General features: G+C 40.8%; 2 protein-coding genes across 4 annotated transcripts in view; one reads left to right on the top strand and one right to left on the bottom strand.

Annotated features, from left to right (window-relative positions):
• The window catches only part of LOC138010000 (monoacylglycerol lipase ABHD2-like), a 28,421-nt gene extending 23,355 nt beyond the window's left edge, over window positions 1-5,066 (top strand). Inside the window, exons 3-4 of the mRNA XM_068856971.1 lie at window positions 2,447-2,531; window positions 3,901-5,066. Coding sequence (XP_068713072.1) covers window positions 2,447-2,531; window positions 3,901-4,103 — 288 coding nt within the window. The 3' untranslated portion in view covers window positions 4,104-5,066. The remainder of the gene's footprint in view (window positions 1-2,446; window positions 2,532-3,900) is intronic.
• A 5,593-nt stretch (window positions 5,067-10,659) lies between these two features.
• Window positions 10,660-22,500, bottom strand: part of LOC138011048 (uncharacterized) — a 21,786-nt gene continuing 9,945 nt past the window's right edge. The window contains exons 3-8 of one of the 3 annotated variants that reach the window (XR_011124635.1): window positions 20,505-20,583; window positions 19,992-20,015; window positions 18,310-18,333; window positions 16,790-17,130; window positions 14,863-15,438; window positions 10,660-13,358 (exon numbers count right to left, since the gene is read on the bottom strand). Coding sequence is in view for 1 of the 3 variants with exons in the window: in XM_068858057.1 (XP_068714158.1) it covers window positions 13,320-13,358; window positions 16,790-17,130; window positions 18,310-18,333; window positions 19,992-20,015 (428 nt within the window). In the remaining 2 variants the exon portion in view is untranslated. The remainder of the gene's footprint in view (window positions 13,359-14,862; window positions 15,439-16,789; window positions 17,131-18,309; window positions 18,334-19,991; window positions 20,016-20,504; window positions 20,584-22,500) is intronic. The other 2 variants (XR_011124634.1, XM_068858057.1) reach the window with 2 other exon arrangements.

The raw sequence follows: 22,500 nt of genomic DNA on the forward strand, positions 1-22,500 counted from the left end.
TTCACCCCAATCTCCCTTTGCTACAACAATTTAAGATGGCAGACAAACATTTCTGATCGCTCGTTCAAAAAAATACGCCAGCATTGCAGGCTATAATTTACCAAAATGGAGTTTAAAAGTGGTGGAATTACCAAACCGTGAATCGGCGAGGCAAATATTTCCCTTCCCCTTTTTTTTCAACTTTAGCTTTATCCAAACAACAACCCCATCGCGTCACCGGTTAGCAGCTGAACAGTTACAGTAGCCAACGGACCAATATATTACTTTCCTGAATGATCATTTACTCGTATATTCCAAAGTGAAAGACGATCAACAGGAAATGAATTTGTTGCCGGGGATTTGGACCATGCACAAAAACAAGATTTGAGTGGTAAGGTGATTGAGAATCCGAAATGGTAGCATTCTCAATTTTATTGAACCGTTTGAGTTTCACCTGTGGGACTTTCATGGAGACCTATGCAGACTTTTCGCTCTTTGTGACATTCTACGGAATCTTACTGACGAGTGATCACGTTTCCAGCAAAATGCACTGCTTCGAGCAGGACAAGAACATGCACAAATTCGTTGAAAATATATTTATGTATTTTCTTTAACATTGCAAGTGAAGTTTTCTTCATAACAGGACAGCTGTCAGTGGAACAACATTACAGAATTTCATTTTTAACGAAAAAGAAAAACTCTACCTTTTTGTAATAAGGAAATTTTAAGTTGCCAGTCAAAGGCGTTGATTTCAATTACTGCAAAACTCAATAGTAGTGAGTATTAAAGTAACTGCATGTTAGTTTTACCTTAACCGCCGCACACTTGAGGAAAGAGCTGAGCAAACTGCCTCGCGAGGCGGTTTGCTCAGCCGTTTCCTGCCTCGCGAGGTCGTGAGGATAAAATCGAACATGTTTGATGTTTTTGGCCTCGCGAGACAAATTCCTCAATGTGTGCGGCATCGTGAGAATCGAGCTGAGCTTCGTTTAATCAAGCAGCCAATAAAAATACATGGCATACTCACGTGACTCCAGCGGTTCAGGATGGTGTCGGAGGAAGAAATTCCGACGTCACTGAAGTCACGTGAGAATGCCATGTATTTTTATTGGATGTTTCATTCAAACTCAACTCGATTCTCACGATGGCCGCACACAATGAGGAATTTGCCTCGCAAGGCGAAAAATATCAAACATGTTTGATTTTTTCCTCACGGCCTCGCGAGGCCAATTTCTCACCAAAAGTTCCCCGCACGGGGTGAGAAAACGGCTTAGCAAACCGCCTCGCCAGGCAGTTTGCTCAGCTCTTTCCTCACCGTGTGCGGCGGGCTTAATTTTCTAAACCAGTTTCAATTAATTCAAGACACTGTCGTTGTAAAGGGATAAAATCTACAACACTGCACGTAATGGCATTGTTATTTTAACACGTGATACCCCAATTATCGCTTAATTAACAAGGTGCACTCACTATTGTGACGTAATTGGAAGAGGAATGCTATTCTCGGTTTTCCCATGAAGTCACGGCCGCCATGTTTGTGCTTCAAAACAAAGAAAAGGCAGCCACGTTTGTGTCCCAACCCAATCCTCCGGGAATTGAGCTGTACTATTGTGATTTCTTTTGTTTTCATTAAAAAAAAAACATGGTTGTTGATAATACCCAGTGGCTATGCGTACGAGACGCGTACACCGACTTGTATTTGCTATTAGAACAGGCTTCTTCAGAGTGTATGCAATAGAGCTATCATTCACAAATAATATCGTAACACGTTCGACTAAATCCAGGAATTGCGCCGGTCTCTCTTAACTTACAAGAAGTAAGTTGTAAACCTAGATTATTTTTTGTTGCGTTTAGAACTTTCAAAAATAACTTTTTGAAGAAGTTGCTTGAACAATATCGAACGCGATTCAAATGCTGGCGATCATACGCAGTTAGCCACTTGACTACCGCTCCAAATATGACAATATATATTTTTCTTTAAATGTCGTTAAATGTCTTTAAACGTTTCTTTTAATATCTCCCACAAACTCCACTCAAAAGTGATAAGAAGCCGGAGATGAAACGCTATACAAAGTTTAAAAGACTCTCTCAAATCAGTCACTGTCTGCTGGGATCAAAACTCAAAGAACGAGAGACTATAAAATATTGTTTGAACAGTATTGGCACGTTACTTTACAAATCTTAAGAAATACGACTTACCGTTGCCCTTGAAAGTGAAGCGTTTTCGCTTTAAAGAAGAAGCCTAAAATGGAAAATTGTGTGTCATGTGCAAGCGTTCAGCGCAAAGTTTTCGTATTTTGTCGAGGGGAACAGAGAGATGGAATTAAAAATGCATGCTGCACGTGCAAAAAAGAACGCACGTGCGGCACGTTTGGAGTGACGATTACGAGGAAGGGTGAGGATAAAATTCCATTTTATCGAGATCAAAGATGATCATTGACGTTGTTAATCCCATGTCTGAATTTTCTTTCAGATAAAAATTCCTGTCCTTCTGTTGAATGCCTTAGACGACCCTTTGGTCCCTGAGGAGTTGTTTGTCACCCCCCATAACCATGTCAGTAAGTATTTTTAAACGGACCTGGTTCCACTCTTTTGCCCCAAGCGATAAGCGAGGGAGTGTCAAGCACACGCAAACGAAAAATCGTTTATCGCGAGAACACGCGCGTGCTAAAGTGTTCACACGACAAATATCGGACTAAATACGTTTTTACAAAATTTGAAAGTTAACCGGACTGCACGATCCAAATGACAGTGTGAACACAGCTCATTCTCGAAAGACCCATTTTTCTGACTTTTCGGAGAGAGTTGTAAATCCGCTAGGATTGTCTCAAACGTACGCATATCATCTCAAAAAGGATGAGTTTGTTCGGTGGCTTGAAATTGAAGGTCCAAGACAGGTCTAAATACGGTATGTCTACAAAAGGAGATGCGCATCTTTTCGTCACAAATTGTCCCAAACTTTCAACTTTACTTGTGTCCAAAAATGAGGCGATGGATGTCACAGTGTCTCCATAACATTACTCAACATTTCACCATAAGCAAACGTTAACTATCAACCTCAAAAATCCCTACTATATCTTTCACAAAAGGATCAATGACTCCGGCATTTCCGAGTGTCACGATGACAGTTGTTGAGATCGAATAGGCGAAACAAAAGAAAGCGAGTAGTGTAAAGCAAAAAGCAGTTCAAACTAGAATGGAAACGTAGAACAAAAGAACATTACAAAAGCGAGCTACCGTGAAAAGGAAAACTCGACAGAAAGCAACACTTACATTCATCTCGAATCTGGTTTTGGGAAACAGCAGGAGAAAGCTGTATAATTGGCCCGGATAAACTCAAGACAAATGGAATTCGATCAATATCTGACATCCGTTAGTGTGACTCTAAACTTTAAGTTAATAATATTTGAAAATGACTTCATTATATACCTTAACTAGCACGGCAACAAGCTAACGTTGAAATTCCGATTCGAGCAAAATACAAAAACTACTAATGACCAGGCTTATAGCCCCTAACACCCAACTCTAATGCTCACTCTATGGTCACAAGTAGACCTTATTCATAAATGGCGGTTACATTTATAATTCTTTTGTTCACGTGCAAATTAGCCTACCAAGCCTCATTTTAGAGCAGGAATTCTTTTCAATTCACTGTATGGTATCGAGGCTTGGTAGGCTAATTTGCACTTCGACAAAAGAATTGTAAATTGGCCTCCATTTATGAATAAGGTCTATGGTCACAAATAGGTACGGTTGGCGTCTTGACTTGGTGACATTTATCAATTGCTGATTCGGGTTCCATTTAGGTAGCTGTATTTCTGGAGAAAAAAGAGCGAATGTAATCTACAGGAAGAGGCTTTGTCCAATCCCCTGAAACCTTCTCCTTTTTATATGTTTAATTTTTGTCTCTTTTAATTTATCGCTTAGAATGCAATGAATCAGCGATATTTGTGATCACACATCATGGCGGCCATCTTGGATTCTTTGAGGGAGGACTTTTCGATGTCGAGCCAGTCACGTGGTTGGATAAGGCATTGATGCAGTGCACCATAGCAGTGATAAGAGCAAATCAATCAGAAGATCAGTCATCTTTAGGCAACCAAATCAGTAATTTTGTCATTGCATCGTAGGAACGGATTCAAGAGCCTCCGTATCGAGTGGTACCTGTTCTTAAAACTCAAAATTAGGTAGGACATCTCATTACAGTTACACGACATAACTTGCCCCACAATTATGAGACAAGTTCACCATCGCAAAGGGAACCTCTGAATTGGATAGAAAAATTGACAGCATAGAAGACAAGGGACAGTTTTCCGGAGATAAAAACTGCCGTATGTTCTGAGAGAATTTAATTTAGGGGTAAGCAGCTCTTCGAAAACCGTTAATTTCCATCAATTAATCAATTACGAATTTGTGTTATCTGTTGTCTCTAGTGATCTGATTCAATCTTTGAAATCTTATCTTCGTTTTCGCGCTAAGTGAGAAAAAACGGATTTACCCCATGTTATTTAAATTAAAAGAGAAAGTCCACAGTTTTGAGCTCTGTGAACGAACTCTACTTTTAAAACCCAATTTAATCTTTAACTAAAGTCGCGACGCTATGGTCGTCTGAGACCAGTGGGTAAAACATATAAGAACAATGAAAGCAATTAAATCACATGAAGTAGATGTAAAATAATCGGGTCATTTGCACTATAGTTGGCGATATGTGTAATTATCGTTGCATTTTCGTACACAACTTGGAAATTGGCAACCAGTGTCTATCCCCACTTATCTTGTCCGGTAACATTTTCTAAATAAAATAACCTCGCTGATTGTAAATCATCAAATTAGTATTTTTGGTAAGTGTGGTTATAAATCAGTCAATGTAAAGAAAACTTAAAATAAAGGTGAGAATATTTGGCTGTGCAAATTTCTTATTCTGCACGTGTAAGTATACCTCTAACTAACCGAATTCAAGATCCGTACTGTAAGTTACGGACCGGGTCTTTCCCCCGAATGATTTATAAGTGAACGGGAAAAACGAGGATCTGTACCTTTCAGTAAGGACCGAGAAACCAGGTTAGTAAGATATTTATTGTATCTCCGAGGTAATCAGGCTCACGGCAAAGCAAATTAGATGAAATCAAGAGCAACGTTCGACTGCCATAAATGATTGACATGCGTGAAAATCTGAAAACGAATACATCTCATTGGCTTCACACGTTTATTTCACATTAACAACGTGGAAACCGTGCTAGGCAATGTTGCGTCAAAACTTCAAATTTAGCGGGCCGTACACTGAGCTCAATTAGCCAATCATGGTGGGCGTACTATCTGAGAGCTGTAATTGTGGGCTCGCAGCACATTTCTCAACTGTAGCGTAAACACAACATGCGCAAGTTTAAACAGGGGCACCCAACGTCAATTTTCGGAAAATATCTGTTCGGAAGACGATTTGAGATCTAGAGTTTTCGGAACATTTGTCCTAAAATGTCTTGCTTGCCTGCCTGTCCTAAGATTTTCAAACATCTTAAAAATGGAATAATTGCCCATTTTTAACGGATTTTTACCCTAAACAGGTCACCTAGAATTTTCTGGAGCCTTTTTTCTGGCTGAAATTTTCGAAAAGGTAAGTTTTGATCCGTATAATTTTCGTATCACTACACTTTCAGCTAGGAAATCCGAACAGATAAAAATTTTTAGGGGATAAAAATATGCCTATATCTACCGTTTAAATACCAAAATACGTTTAACAATGCTATGTTTAAGTGGTTTTGAACAATATTCTCGTTGGGTGCCCCTGTTTAAAGAGGCTGTGTCACGGCAGTGTAGTTGACTTTGTGCTGTTTTATCATTTACTCACCCCTTAATTCTCGCTATACAACTCGTAAACTCTGAAATTAGTTTTAAACAACACAAACCAAAGCTTCGTGACAACAAAATATCAGTGAAGCATACATAATTGAAGTTACAAACAACAGAGATCAACTTTGAATAACTGTTGGGCTGAACAGTTTTCAAACACCCCAATTACAATCCACTTTAATCTTCTTCAATTTTGCCCATCCCTGTCTCCTTTTGTATTTGCTGTTTTATTGCAACCTTTCTTCAATGTTCTAAGTAGTTATTTTTACGTTTCGCTTAATTTGGTTGCCAGTTTCCAGTCGCTTAATTGACTTAATTCGTGACACAGTCCCATTAAGTCGCAGATGAGAGCCAATCTCAACTTGATGCCTTGCTTGCTGCCCAGGGACCCGTTTCTCGAACGTCCCGAAACTTTACGGCCCATTTTCGGGTGTCACAATTCCCTTTGTATCTCAAGAACGGAGAGGATATAAGTCGTCAAACTTCACAGTAATTTTTCTTTTTGTTATCTTAAAAACATGTTAAAAGATCGGCTTTCCAAAACAAGCGGTTGGCAGTTTCACACATGGCTTTTCGGGCCCGAAAAGTTATCGGGACGTTCGAGAAAGGGGCCCCTGAACAGTGTCCTTGAAATCTTCACCACTGTTAACTGCTAATGGAGATTGCTTAAAAATTGTCTAGATTTCTACTTGTATTATTCCTTCATTGTGGCTTCTCTTCGTGTTATTTTTTCCATCGACCGTCTAGTTGCTTCTAGTGGCTACCTTGTAACTTCCTGTTTTGATAACTGATCAGTCTCTTCGTGTTTGGCCATCACATTGCTGAGATCCCAACAGAATCTGCAATGAGATAAACACAGGACAAGAAGGGGCCGGGTAAAACATCCGCCTGATTAAACGTTATACTTCAACTTTTAGTAAGTCCAGGGTGCTTAATTCCACCTTCCCCTCGCCTTCTTTTCTTCTTTTCTCCTCTTCCCCTTTTTTGCCCCCAATTCTCTCACCCTACCCTGCTAATTGCTCCCGTTTCCCCCTCTCCTTTACCCCTGTACTTCCTCTCCCGGTCCCCTAGGATTTCCCCCTTCCCTATCCCCCTTCCCACTTTTCCCCTTCATTTTTTCTTCCTCCCCCTCCCAATCTCCTTTTCCTTTTCCCTTTCCTATTCTCAGCACCTCCTCCTTTTCTTTCATTTTTTCCCTCCCCTTCCTTCTTTCTCCTTTTCTTTCCCCTATAGGCCTTAATCACACTGCGGCCATGTTGAGTTTCGAAGAATTGAAAACTTTTGTTTCGCGCACCGAAACTCGTTCCCAAACATTTCAGATCGAGGCTCGGGGTACGAAATCTATTGTCTATGGCCAATATGGCCGCCGCGCGATTAAGGGCCATTTCCCTGGGCTTCGTGTACCCAAAAAACGGAGAATCAGGCTCAGTAAATAGCCCGCAGAACAAGTTATTACATTGAATATTATTACTGATATAGTATTCAAACAATATTAATACAGTATTGGAAGAAATATTGCTTAACGTTTGGTGCGTCTCGGTCCAGAGTTCGATCTGTCAGTGACTTCAATGCATGTTTCCTCTTTCCTCTTATCCGTGTACGGCTATGGTTTTTATACCCGCAAAACGAGACACTGACCGAGGGGTCCCCTTGCGCTCCCTGTTTATACCAAGTTGAAATCTGATCAGTCGTCTGAGGTTGGGGGGGGGGGGGGGGGGGTGGGTGATGTCGTTGACGTAGCCGTTGTCTTCGCTTAAACTCCATATTATGTTGCTGGCTCCAGTCCACCTTTGCACCAGGATCCCGTGCCCTTCGAAGTAGTAGGGACCTTTAGATTCTAGGACGAGGACGAGAACGAGTAATCTTACTCATTTTTAGCAGCATAGGTTCCTCAGATATTCTTATTGCTGGTAACTGAGCCTTTCCCTGATCGAAAAATGCCAAAACTAGCTACGACCGTGTTGGTGACTTGTTTTGACATGGCGACATTTTTGCAAAACCTCGCACTAAAATGACGAAGGTATCACGTTTTTCCCGCCAAAATGACGCTGGTTTGCGCGCGCTCACTGTTGTCGTATAAGAAAATCCCGTACTCGTAGTCGCTCTCGTCCTAGAATCTAAAGCTCTCCATTTGCTTTCCAGCCAATCACGAGACTTGCATAATTATCACTCTTGCGATTGAGTATGCTCACTCGTGAAGTCTGAAACCTCTTAAAAGAACTCGTCTAAAAATAGTCTGGGACATAGACCAAGTATGTAAGTCTTACGTTTCTGGTTGTGAGCGTCTGCATATAGAATTAAAAAGCGTATTTGTTATTTTTCTTCAACGAAGAGGGATTTCGCCCAGCTAACGAGGACCCGGAAATATCATTTTCGTGAAGAATTACTGCTTCATTCGCTTCACTACTTCAAAACAAAGAAAAGGCAGCCACGTTTGTGTCCCAACCCAATCCTCCGGGAATTGAGCTGTACTATTGTGATTTCTTTTGTTTTCATTAAAAAAAAAAACATGGTTGTTGATAATACCCAGTGGCTATGCGTACGAGACGCGTACACCGACTTGTATTTGCTATTAGAACAGGCTTCTTCAGAGTGTATGCAATAGAGCTATCATTCACAAATAATATCGTAACACGTGCGACTAAATCCAGGAATTGCGCCGGTCTCTCTTAACTTACAAGAAGTAAGTTGTAAACCTAGATTATTTTTTGTTGCGTTTAGAACTTTCAAAAATAACTTTTTGAAGAAGTTGCTTGAACAATATCGAATGCGATTCAAATGCTGGCGATCATACGCAGTTAGCCACTTGACTACCGCTCCAAATATGACAATATATATTTTTCTTTAAATGTCGTTAAATGTCTTTAAACGTTTCTTTTAATATCTCCCACAAACTCCACTCAAAAGTGATAAGAAGCCGGAGATGAAACGCTATACAAAGTTTAAAAGACTCTCTCAAATCAGTCACTGTCTGCTGGGATCAAAACTCAAAGAACGAGAGACTATAAAATATTGTTTGAACAGTATTGGCACGTTACTTTACAAATCTTAAGAAATACGACTTACCGTTGCCCTTGAAAGTGAAGCGTTTTCGCTTTAAAGAAGAAGCCTAAAATGGAAAATTGTGTGTCATGTGCAAGCGTTCAGCGCAAAGTTTTCGTATTTTGTCGAGGGGAACAGAGAGATGGAATTAAAAATGCATGCTGCACGTGCAAAAAAGAACGCACGTGCGGCACGTTTGGAGTGACGATTACGAGGAAGGGTGAGGATAAAATTCCATTTTATCGAGATCAAAGATGATCATTGACGTTGTTAATCCCATGTCTGAATTTTCTTTCAGATAAAAATTCCTGTCCTTCTGTTGAATGCCTTAGACGACCCTTTGGTCCCTGAGGAGTTGTTTGTCACCCCCCATAACCATGTCAGTAAGTATTTTTAAACGGACCTGGTTCCACTCTTTTGCCCCAAGCGATAAGCGAGGGAGTGTCAAGCACACGCAAACGAAAAATCGTTTATCGCGAGAACACGCGCGTGCTAAAGTGTTCACACGACAAATATCGGACTAAATACGTTTTTACAAAATTTGAAAGTTAACCGGACTGCACGATCCAAATGACAGTGTGAACACAGCTCATTCTCGAAAGACCCATTTTTCTGACTTTTCGGAGAGAGTTGTAAATCCGCTAGGATTGTCTCAAACGTACGCATATCATCTCAAAAAGGATGAGTTTGTTCGGTGGCTTGAAATTGAAGGTCCAAGACAGGTCTAAATACGGTATGTCTACAAAAGGAGATGCGCATCTTTTCGTCACAAATTGTCCCAAACTTTCAACTTTACTTGTGTCCAAAAATGAGGCGATGGATGTCACAGTGTCTCCATAACATTACTCAACATTTCGCCATAAGCAAACGTTAACTATCAACCTCAAAAATCCCTACTATATCTTTCACAAAAGGATCAATGACTCCGGCATTTCCGAGTGTCACGATGACAGTTGTTGAGATCGAATAGGCGAAACAAAAGAAAGCGAGTAGTGTAAAGCAAAAAGCAGTTCAAACTAGAATGGAAACGTAGAACAAAAGAACATTACAAAAGCGAGCTACCGTGAAAAGGAAAACTCGACAGAAAGCAACACTTACATTCATCTCGAATCTGGTTTTGGGAAACAGCAGGAGAAAGCTGTATAATTGGCCCGGATAAACTCAAGACAAATGGAATTCGATCAATATCTGACATCCGTTAGTGTGACTCTAAACTTTAAGTTAATAATATTTGAAAATGACTTCATTATATACCTTAACTAGCACGGCAACAAGCTAACGTTGAAATTCCGATTCGAGCAAAATACAAAAACTACTAATGACCAGGCTTATAGCCCCTAACACCCAACTCTAATGCTCACTCTATGGTCACAAGTAGACCTTATTTATAAATGGCGGTTACATTTATAATTCTTTTGTTCACGTGCAAATTAGCCTACCAAGCCTCATTTTAGAGCAGGAATTCTTTTCAATTCACTGTATGGTATCGAGGCTTGGTAGGCTAATTTGCACTTCGACAAAAGAATTGTAAATTGGCCTCCATTTATGAATAAGGTCTATGGTCACAAATAGGTACGGTTGGCGTCTTGACTTGGTGACATTTATCAATTGCTGATTCGGGTTCCATTTAGGTAGCTGTATTTCTGGAGAAAAAAGAGCGAATGTAATCTACAGGAAGAGGCTTTGTCCAATCCCCTGAAACCTTCTCCTTTTTATATGTTTAATTTTTGTCTCTTTTAATTTATCGCTTAGAATGCAATGAATCAGCGATATTTGTGATCACACATCATGGCGGCCATCTTGGATTCTTTGAGGGAGGACTTTTCGATGTCGAGCCAGTCACGTGGTTGGATAAGGCATTGATGCAGTGCACCATAGCAGTGATAAGAGCAAATCAATCAGTAGATCAGTCATCTTTAGGCAAACAAATCAGTAATTTTGTCATTGCATCGTAGGAACGGATTCAAGAGCCTCCGTATCGAGTGGTACCCGTTCTTAAAACTCAAAATTAGGTAGGACATCTCATTACAGTTACACGACATAACTTGCCCCACAATTATGAGACAAGTTCACCATCGCAAAGGGAACCTCTGAATTGGATAGAAAAATTGACAGCATAGAAGACAAGGGACAGTTTTCCGGAGATAAAAACTGCCGTATGTTCTGAGAGAATTTAATTTAGGGGTAAGCAGCTCTTCGAAAACCGTTAATTTCCATCAATTAATCAATTACGAATTTGTGTTATCTGTTGTCTCTAGTGATCTGATTCAATCTTTGAAATCTTATCTTCGTTTTCGCACTAAGTGAGAAAAAACGGATTTACCCCATGTTATTTAAATTAAAAGAGAAAGTCCACAGTTTTGAGCTCTGTGAACGAACTCTACTTTTAAAACCCAATTTAATCTTTAACTAAAGTCGCGACGCTATGGTCGTCTGAGACCAGTGGGTAAAACATATAAGAACAATGAAAGCAATTAAATCACATGAAGTAGATGTAAAATAATCGGGTCATTTGCACTATAGTTGGCGATATGTGTAATTATCGTTGCATTTTCGTACACAACTTGGAAATTGGCAACCAGTGTCTATCCCCACTTATCTTGTCCGGTAACATTTTCTAAATAAAATAACCTCGCTGATTGTAAATCATCAAATTAGTATTTTTGGTAAGTGTGGTTATAAATCAGTCAATGTAAAGAAAACTTAAAATAAAGGTGGGAATATTTGGCTGTGCAAATTTCTTATTCTGCACGTGTAAGTATACCTCTAACTAACCGAATTCAAGATCCGTACTGTAAGTTACGGACCGGGTCTTTCCCCCGAATGGTTTATAAATGAACGGGAAAAACGAGGATCTGTACCTTTCAGTAAGGACCGAGAAACCAGGTTAGTAAGATATTTATTGTATCTCCGAGGTAATCAGGCTCACGGCAAAGCAAATTAGATGAAATCAAGAGCAACGTTCAACTGCCACAAATGATTGACATGCGTGAAAATCTGAAAACGAATACATCTTATTGGCTTCACACGTTTATTTCACATTAACAACGTGGAAACCGTGCTAGGCAATGTTGCGTCAAAACTTCAAATTTAGCGGGCCGTACACTGAGCTCAATTAGCCAATCATGGTGGGCGTACTATCTGAGAGCTGTAATTGTGGCCTCGCAGCACATTTCTCAACTGTAGCGTAAACACAACATGCGCAAGTTTAAACAGGGGCACCCAACGTCAATTTTCGGAAAATATCTGTTCGGAAGACGATTTGAGATCTAGAGTTTTCGGAACATTTGTCCTAAAATGTCTTGCTTGCCTGCCTGTCCTAGGATTTTCAAACATCTGAAAAATGGAATAATTGCCCATTTTTAACGGATTTTTACCCTAAAAAGGTCACCTTGAATTTTCTGGAGCCTTTTTTCTGGCTGAAATTTTCGAAAAGGTAAGTTTTGATCCGTATAATTTTCGTATCACTACACTTTCAGCTAAGAAATCCGAACAGATAAAAATTTTTAGGGGATAAAAATATGCCTATATCTACCGTTTAAATACCAAAATACGTTTAACAATGCTATGTTTAAGTGGTTTTGAACAATATTCTCGTTGGGTGCCCCTGTTTAAAGAGGCTGTGTCACGGCAGTGTAGTTGACTTTGTGCTGTTTTATCATTTACTCACCCCTTAATTCTCGCTATACAACTCGTAAACTCTGAAATTAGTTTTAAACAACACAAACCAAAGCTTCGTGACAACAAAATATCAGTGAAGCATACATAATTGAAGTTACAAACAACAGAGATCAACTTTGAATAACTGTTGGGCTGAACAGTTTTCAAACACCCCAATTACAATCCACTTTAATCTTCTTCAATTTTGCCCATCCCTGTCTCCTTTTGTCTTTGCTGTTTTATTGCAACCTTTCTTCAATGTTCTAAGTAGTTATTTTTACGTTTCGCTTGATTTGGTTGCCAGTTTCCAGTCGCTTAATTGACTTAATTCGTGACACAGTCCCATTAAGTCGCAGATGAGAGCCAGTCTCAACTTGATGCCTTGCTTGCTGCCCAGGGGCCCGTTTCTCGAACGTCCCGAAACTTTACGGCCCATTTTCGGGTGTCACAATTCCCTTTGTATCTCAAGAACGGAGAGGATTTAAGTGGTCAAACTTCACTTATCTTAAAAACATGTTAAAAGATCGGCTTTCCAAAACAAGCGGTTGGCAGTTTCACACATGGCTTTTCGGGCCCGAAAAGTTATCGGGAGGTTCGAGAAACGGGCCCCTGAACAGTGTCCTCGAAGCCTTCACCACTGTTAACTGCTAATGGAGATTGCTTAAAAATTGTCTAGATTTCTACTTGTATTATTCCTTCATTGTGGCTTCTCTTCGTGTTATTTTTTTCCATCGACCGTCTAGTTGCTTCTAGTGGCTACCTTGTAACTTCCTGTTTTGATTAACTGATCACTCTCTTCATGTTTGGTCATCACATTGCTGAGATCCCAACAGAGTCTGCAATGAGATAAACACAGGACAAGAAGGGGCCGGGTAAAATATCCGCCTGATTAAACGTTATACTTCAACTTTTAGTAAGTCCAGGGTGCTTAATACCACCTTCCCCTCGCCTTCTTTTCGTCTTTTCCCCTCTTCCCCTTTTTTGCCCCCCCCCTCCATTCTCTCACCCTACCCTCCTAATTGCCCCCGTTTCCCCCTCTCCTTTATCCTTGTACTTCCTCTCCCGTTCCCCTAGGATTTCCCCCTTCCCTATCCCCCTTCCCACTTTTCCCCTTCCCTTTTTCTTCCTCCCCCTCCTAATCTCCTTTTCCTTTTCCCTTTCCTATTTTCAGCACCTCCTCCTTTTCTCTCATTTTTTCCCTCCCCTTCCTTCTTTCTCCTTTTCTTTCATTTTTTTCTCCCCTTCCTTCTTTCTCCTTTTCTTTCATTTCTTCCCTCTCCTTCCTTCTTTCTCCTTTTCTTTCCCCTATAGGCCTTAATCACACTGCGGCCATGTTGAGTTCCGAAGAATTGAAAACTTTTGTTTCGCGCACCGAAACTCGTTCCCAAACATTTCAGATCGAGGCTCGGGGTACGAAATTTATTGTCTATGGCCAATATGGCCGCCGCGCGATTCAGGCCCATTTCCCTGGGCTTCGTGTACCCAAAAAGCGGAGAATCAGGCTCAGTAAATAGCCCGCAGAACAAGTTATTACATTGAATATCATTACTGATATAGTATTTAAACAATGTTAATACAGTATTGGAAGAAACATTGCTTAACGTTTGGTGCGTCTTGGTCCAGAGTTCGATCCGTCATTGACTTCAATGCATGTTTCCTCTTTCCTCTTATCCGTGTACGGCTATGGTTTTAAAACCCGCAAAACGAGACACTGACCGAGGGGTCCCCCCTGCGCTCCCTGTTTATACCAAGTTGAAATCTGATCAGTCGTCTGAGGTTGAGGGGGGGGGGGGGGGGGGCGGTTAAGCAAGGATAACGGCCAACGTCAACGAGAACGTCCCTCCAAAATATTACTTAGGTCTATCGCAAGTATTTCGCGATTATTCCGACTTGGTCACTTTGTACAATACGCGCGAACTGTCCTGTAACTAGATGGGTACGAACGGTGAAAATGAATGGATCATTGATATATATTCCCACGTTGTCGTCAAAACGAAAAGAATTTTAACCAATCATATTCTTGCTTTGTGGTGATGTCGTTGACGTAGCCTTTGTCTTCGCTTAAACTCCATATTATGTTACTGGCTCCAGTCCACCTTTGCACCAGGATCCCGTGCCCTTCAAAGTAGTAGGGACCTTTAGATTCTAGGACGACGACGAGAACGACTAGTCTTAGGGACTGTGCAATAATTATCAGGAAGGGGGGGTCCTAAAATGAGCTTCACCAAAGGAAAAATTAGATAGGTCCCCCCTCCAGCAGCGTCAAGATTAGCTCTGACCCCCCCTCACGTTCTCTCAAAATTATGATGTGCCCCCCCCCCCTCCCTCTCTAACCCGTACCTGTATTCACCGTACTGCAACCCATTCCACTGCGTCGTCAGGGATGAAGAGCACCTCGAAACTTTGTTCTTCATAATCGTCAATTTTTGAATCGTCTGATTGTTCATTATCTTCTTGGTCTTCGGAACTGCTAGATTGCTGCTCATCCGGGTTTTCTTTACCTTGAGCTTCCCCAGCACCTGGAACACGAGCTACGAGTGCTGCTTTCCCTCCGCTGACGGGTAATCCGTGTTCGTTTAGGTAGAGTTTCAGTTTACTTGCAGACAGCGAGTGGACTTCAACCTCGTCGGACCAATTAATGTCTGCCCGTTTTTTTGGCTTTCATTGCAAGGAATTTTTGGTGCTCTATGAAGTGATTACAGGCATTCACGTCAATCAAAAAGTCGTCGCACAATTTCTGCACCTCTTTGCTGTCGACACTCCTCCCAGTGGCAAACAATCGCTTAACTTGGATGCTTGGCAGGAGGCTATCGATTTCCTCTCTTGGCACAACAGATGCTGAACAACGTCATTCAATAAAGTCTCAAGTCGGTTTAAACGTTCTGCATCTTGTAGAAGACCTGGATAGGGTGATGGCTAAATATAAAGCGACATTTCCTATTGGTGCCAAATCTAAAGCATCCAAATCAAGAAAAAAGAAGGAACAGAAGAAAAAAAGGGAGAAGAAGAGGATTGCTGCCTCAGAAAGCCGTAGGACCCGAACCTGTATAATTTTTCGATCTTTGGGAGGTGAACCCATTGATGACAACTATAAAACAGAAGTATGTGGCATTCCTCAGCTAGAAACTGTAGACCTAGAAACCCTCTCGCTGTTTAAATCAAGAACAGACCTGGCATGTCTGCGGGACCTCTTAAATGCCAAATGTTTTATTGGCAAAGCTCACAACGTGGTTTGTGACTTCTGTGCATGAGCGATTGTTTCAATCTATCATATGTTGACATTCTAAATAAGTTAAAGCATGTGTTTATGTTGATGCAATATTTAGACATTATGGATAGTCAAAGGCGTGGCATCTGTCTATTTGGAAAATGTTTATTTATTCATTATCGAATTTGTGAAATTTAATTAAGACCCCCCCTCAACTTACTTGAGAAATCTAATGTAGAGCCCCCCCTCCTTTCCATTATTTTAACTTAAGGCCCCCCCCCTCTGGTTTTAGGGCCCCCCCTCCTGATAATTATTGCACAGTCCCTTACTCATTTTTAGCAGGATAGGTTCCTCAGATATTCTTATTGCTGGTAACTGAGCCTTTCCCTGATCGAAAAATGCCAAAACTAGCTACGACCGTGTTGCTGACTTGTTTTGACATGGCGACATTTTTGCAAAACCTCGCACTAAAATGACGAAGGTATCACGTTTTTCCCGCCAAAATGACGCTGGTTTGCGCGCGCTCACTGTTGTCCTTTAAGAAAATCCCGTACTCGTAGTCGCTCTCGTCCTAGAATCTAAAGCTCTCCATTTGCTTTCCAGCCAATCACGAGCCTTGCATAATTATTACTCTTGCGATTGAGTATGCTCACTCGTGAAGTCTGAAACTTCTTAAAAGAACTCGTCTAAAAATAGTCTGGGACATAGACCAAGTATGGAAGTCTTACGTTTCTGGTTGTGAGCGTCTGCATATAGAATTAAAAAGCGTATCTGTTATTTTTCTTCAACGAAGAGGGATTTCGCCCAGCTAACGAGGACCCGGGAATATCATTTTCGCGAAGAATTACTGCTTCATTCGATTCACTACATGAAGACCCCATACTATTTTTTTTGGGCTACCAGACCTTGCTTCCATGTATTGCAATCCAGGCCGTTTCGCAGGTCCACCATTTTTTAATATGGTTTATAACATTTGGCCAACTTTTGGCTCACAGAAGTCTTTATTACGCGCTGGATGGGCAACGAAACAGATAAGCAAAACTAATGGCGTTTACTTACGCGTTGAAATTTTTTCCGCTCAAAACCTCGAAAGACATATCCTTTAGAGACCGTTAGATTCGCTCCAATCTCGCTCATCAGCTCGCAGGCCTTCTGTCCCGTCCTCCCTGAGTACTGATAATTGTAACCCGAACAATCAGGAAATCGCAGGCATTGATCCTCACACTGAATCTCTGAGAGAACAGACTGAGTCCAAATCACGTGACCCAAAACCTTGCGGTCTATGACAGGCAATCCGCTAATTGGAAAAAATACATTTTGGCCAACACATTTTGGGGCTGGATGAATTGAAGGACTGGTTGTCGATCTGACGCTCTTGCTATTTTCTATTTCTGGTTGTCCTGGATAGGGCAAAGAAATTATGGTTCATACAGAGAAACTTTTGCTGACGTCTGTTGGCGTATTTTCTCGTAGTTAGGTTGTGTTATTTATTAATCCTATGACTCCCAGTAGTGATTAATGTGTAAATTCTCACAATTTCAATGAAATGTCTCTCAAACAGGTATTGAGAATGAGGAATAATATCGACTTAATGAGAAGTGTGATCTTGATATAACACCAAATTCTCATGACTATCCAACAAAGAAATTCATTGTACTAGTTAGGAGAATCAATGTTTCGATCATCCTAATGAAAGGGTTAACATGCCAATGGATGCGATTCTGTTTGTGAAATACATCGTACTTTACACAAAATGACTTCAAAGATTAAACGAACTTAAAGAAACGATATATGAAAAACGTGCATTTATTTGAGCTTCGGAAAGAAGGGTGTTAAATTATGGTAGTTTTGAAAGTGCAACCTCGTTCCCTGGGCTTTTTACTATCGAGATCTCGGCGGTGAAAAGCCCTGGAAACGAGGTTGTTGAAAGTGATACTAAAAAATGATAAGTCAAATTCCCCACCTCCGCGGCAACATAATTGGCCAAAAGTATCAAAAGCCCCCACCCTGGTGGAGAGTAAAAGTTGCCAAAATAATACCCTTAAGACCTTGCTGCACACAATAAAAGTGCAATGTATGTGCCACTGGCCTTTTGTTCCACCATCTCTTACGAGCGCGGGAAGTTCATTCTAACGTCTTCTGGGTATTTTCCAAGATGGCGGAGTTTTTCTCCAAGCAACCTAATTCCCAGGGCTTTTCCGTCACTACTTGGTTTCCAATCCCTCTTCATTATCCAAGATGGTGGTCATGTCAAATTCCCCAGCCTGGGGATATGTCGTACGATTAAAATCCCCACCCTGGGGACAGACCTCACAGACAAAGTTCCATGGCATTGGTATCGCAGAGGTCATGCGTTCAAATACCGTTTAAATTCAGGCTTTCTGTAGATGGTTTGCCACCAATGGCTAGAGACAGATAATACTGTAATGTACAATTGCAAGTGGACGAACAAAAGGAGCTAATATGAAATCTTTTGTTTTCTTCCACCAACATGGCGGAAATGACGTCAAATGCAAACCACCCATTCGTTTCTAAAGTTCGCAACTGCACTGATATGAAAATTTAAAAAAAATACATACCATGAGCATTAGATCCCCCATTACCTGAAAATGAAAAGTGAAGTTAATCATTTCAACTGCTACGTACGGAGGCGGCGTGGTCCCGTGATTAGGGGCGCTGGGTTTGCAAGCGGTTCTACCCCCCCCCCCCCCCCCCTTCCCCCTTCCCTGCCCCTGCCTGGGCTCAAATCCCGTTCTGACCTCTGATATGGATTTGTTTCTGGTTGTCCTGGATTCAACTCTACCGCGCTTTGTAAATTGGGGTTCTTAATAATGTTTCTGTTAAAGTGCCCCTGTCATAAAAAAAAAACCACTTCCTTTTTTCCTTCAGATTTTGAAAGTATGTTTGCTTAACACCTGACTGGCAAAATTTTGAGCTTTGATTTTTATCCAAAGGCCGTTTACTTTGAGGGTAAGTTTTGGATTTCACGGTCCGCCATTACTCACGTTCAAAACTGACCGATTGGACCTCAGACGGTTGGATCCAGGGAAAAGTGACATCAGAGGCTCACTAGCTTAAAATTTCAGTGTGTGAACGCAGCTTATTATATATGCAAAGCGTGAGTTTAAAAGTCTGAAAGCCCAAAATCCCCGTGCTGCATATTAATTCTGCGGAATACACACGTATTGCATTCTTTAACTAGTGAGCCTTTGACGTCATTTTCTCCTCGATCCAGCTCTCTCAAGAACATAATGTTAGTAATGGCGGACCATTAAATAGGAAAATTACAGTTAAAATAAAGAGGTGTCTTTTTGAAATCAAGGCTTAAAACGTGGGTCACTTAGTGTTTTTTAACATAGTTTTGAAATCCAAAGAAAAATATGAATTGATTTTTTTGGTCACAGGGGCACTTTAAGTTTGAACTGTTTCTTGCAGATTATTAAAAACTGCATTGGGTGTCTGTAAACTACAAAAATTTGGTTTATCAACGGAGTTGATAATGTAAATTGACCACCGTACAGAGATTCTAAAAGCTGACGTTTCGAGCGTTAGCCCTTCGTCAGAGCGAATCGAGGGATTATGGGTTACGTGTAGTTTTTATAGTAGAGTAGGAGCTACGCTATTGGTGGAAAACTAACCTGCCGGTTTTAAGCCAGTCGCTCGCCATTTTAATCTGCCTAACCACTCCAAAAACCACATGGCTATCTGCGGCCTTTCCCTACATCTAGGTACGACGGAAAGCCGCAAGAATCTGGAACAAAAATTCATCTTTCAAATCGGCACCCTTAATCCTCACGGTATTAACGAACGCTTTTCATTTAACTAATATATTCCTACTTTTCACGTTGCCATGTTACCACCAATAGCGTAGCTCCTACTCTACTATAAAAACTACACGTAACCCATAATCCCTCGATTCGCTCTGACGAAGGGCTAACGCTCGAAACGTCAGCTTTTAGAATCTCTGTACGGTGGTCAATTTACATTATCAACTCCGTTGATAAACCAAATTTTTGTATACTACTTCCCCACCGAAGCAGCACCACAGTTTCTTTAGAAACTACCCCTTCATTTATCTGTCTGTAAACTAGCTTGATAGCTACGTACACCTCCACTATAAGCAAAGCGTTTACATTTTTTTAAACAAAGCATTTACAGTATCGCAGAGGTCGTGGGTTCAAATGCCGTTTAAACGCAGGCTTTCTATTCGTTCCTAAAGTTCACATTTGCAATGATCTGAAAATTAAAAAAATATACATACCATTAGCGTTAGGCCCATGTTGACCTGAAAATGAAAAATAAAATCAATCATTTCAACTACTACGTATTTTCATTGCATTAGTATGCAAATTCCGTTTAATTAAATGCAGGCTTTCAGTTCGTTTCCAAAGTTGACAATTGCAATGACCTAAAAATTAAAAATCAAATCGATCATTTTATTTGCTACATATTTGCATTGCATTTGAATCGCAGAGGTCATGGGCTCAAATGCAGTTTAAAGCCTTGCATACGGCGGTTGCGCCCGCAGTACACACGGCAGTCAAACCTTGACTGTCCTCCGTAAGTGGTACGTTTCATGTGTGACTAAAAGACGTAGTTTGTTTAGCTGGAAGAAAGGCCACTCGAAACGAACTAGCCTGCGAGCAGGCCCTCCGAGGGACTGGGGTTGGGGGTAGAACGAGGGCCTGCTTTGGGCCTGCCCACATTGCTTTGTATTTTGAATGTTGCGTCCAAATTTTGGACGCAAAATACTGATTGGCTGAAATTAAATTACCTCGTGACGTCACCATTGACAAGCTCCGACAACAAGAAAGCCTCTTCGCTTCGCAGAGATGAGGTTGTCAGAAATGCGTCTGAGAAAATTGTAGAATGTTGCAATTTACCATAACTTTACATAATTAAAGGTCGGGCAACGGGATGCAATGGCTTCTCTACTGCATGGCATCTGACAGGATACGGCGATGCGGATCCGCATAATTCACTGAAATCCGCATCTTCCGCATAATTCCGATATTTTGCGCAAAAAAAAGAAGAAATACCTGATATTATAGTGATAAAGCAGCTCCTTAACATCCTCAAAAACATAAAAGCGGGAGAAATTGACTGTTTTGAAACGCTTATTTTCCTGAACATTGAAGAAAACACACCATTTCGTTCGCAAGATGAAAGTTCGTAAGAAAGATCGTAAGCAGTTTCCGCGCATTTTTTCGCCGATGAGCCCGTTATACACATGTGTAAACAAAACGGCTGAAAATTGTCAATGATCGAGGGAATGGATCGCGCTCCAAAGGTATTACAATTTTGCTCCATTATCTCCAAATTGAAACAAAATTTATGACTAGAAACAAAATAACTTTTTATCGCTTTATTTATTTTACCAAAAGTTGCGGCAAAATCCCAACTGCTAACCCTTTTATTTCAACGGGGAAAGCTGGTCGCAAATTGGTGACTCTTCCATGTATTTTAATCACAAAGGGCAAAAATTCAGTCACAAATGCGATTGTATTGGTTGCAATTTCGACTACGTATTTATCGTAAGCATGTAAATACATTGGACGGCCCTAATTATAAGTTTTATAACTTGTTTAAATTTCCGCATAATCCGGTGTAATTTCCGCATAATCAAGGCATGTTTCCGCATAATATGGCCAAAAATTTCCGCGTAATCTTTAATGTTTTTTCCGCATCCTATCAGAAGCCATCCTACTGGTAGTTTTCTGTCCTCGACAAAGCATTATCTCTGATCACATTTGGACAAAAATGGGCTTTTCGGCTGCCTCTGTTGCTGATTTTCGATGATTTAACGATAGAGGAACTCTACACGATTTTAGCAAGTATTTGGTAGAAAAGGCGGCTCCACCAAAGATTGCTCGATCTCCTCGTATTTAACTCAGCAATACTCCGATACACTTGAAAACAAAATATTCCAATTTTCAAATTATTGAATTAGTAAAATACATATCTATAACCACAAATACTCGATAAACCTTTGAAATAAAATGGTGCAGGCCTAGCTATTAGAATATCTACAAAAATTTGGTTTTATCAACGGAGTTGATAATGTAAATTGGCCACCGTACAGAGATTCTAAAAGCTGACGTTTCGAGCGTTAGCCCTTCCTCAGAGCGAATCGAGGGATTATGGGTTACGTGTAGTTTTTATAGTAGAGTAGGAGCTACGCTATTGGTGGTAACATGGCAACGTGAAAAATAGGAATATATTAGTTAAATGAAAAGCGTTCGTTAATACCGTGAGGATTAAGGGTGCCGATTTGAAAGATGAATTTTTGTTCCAGATTCTTGCGGCTTTCCGTCGTACCTAGATGTAGGGAAAGGCCGCAGACAGCCATGTGTTTTTTGGAGTGGTTAGGCAGATTAAAATGGCGAGCGACTGGCTTGGATGCATCCTTGTCATTCTTCTCAACATCGCGAAGGTGTTCGCGGAATCGGTCACCTAGTCGTCTACCTGTCTCACCAATGTATAATTTATTGCATAACGTGCAGGTTATGCAATAAATGACATTTGCGGAGGTACATGTGAAACGATCGGTGATCTTAACAGATCGCTTAGGTCCCGATACCTTGCTAGTGTTAACAATGAAAAGACAAGTTTTGCATCGTGAGCGCGCGCATTTGAAAGTGCCGGGTTGCTCGTTAGTTTTGAGCGCGCTTCTAACTAAAAAGTTGCCTACGTTTTTGTCGCGTTTGAATGAAATAAGTGGAGGTTGCGAAAAGATTCTACCAGTCTCGGGATCATTTTGGAGTAATTTA

Source organism: Montipora foliosa, chromosome 7 (genome assembly GCF_036669935.1).
Source record: "Montipora foliosa isolate CH-2021 chromosome 7, ASM3666993v2, whole genome shotgun sequence".
Taxonomy (NCBI): Eukaryota; Metazoa; Cnidaria; class Anthozoa; order Scleractinia; family Acroporidae; genus Montipora; species Montipora foliosa.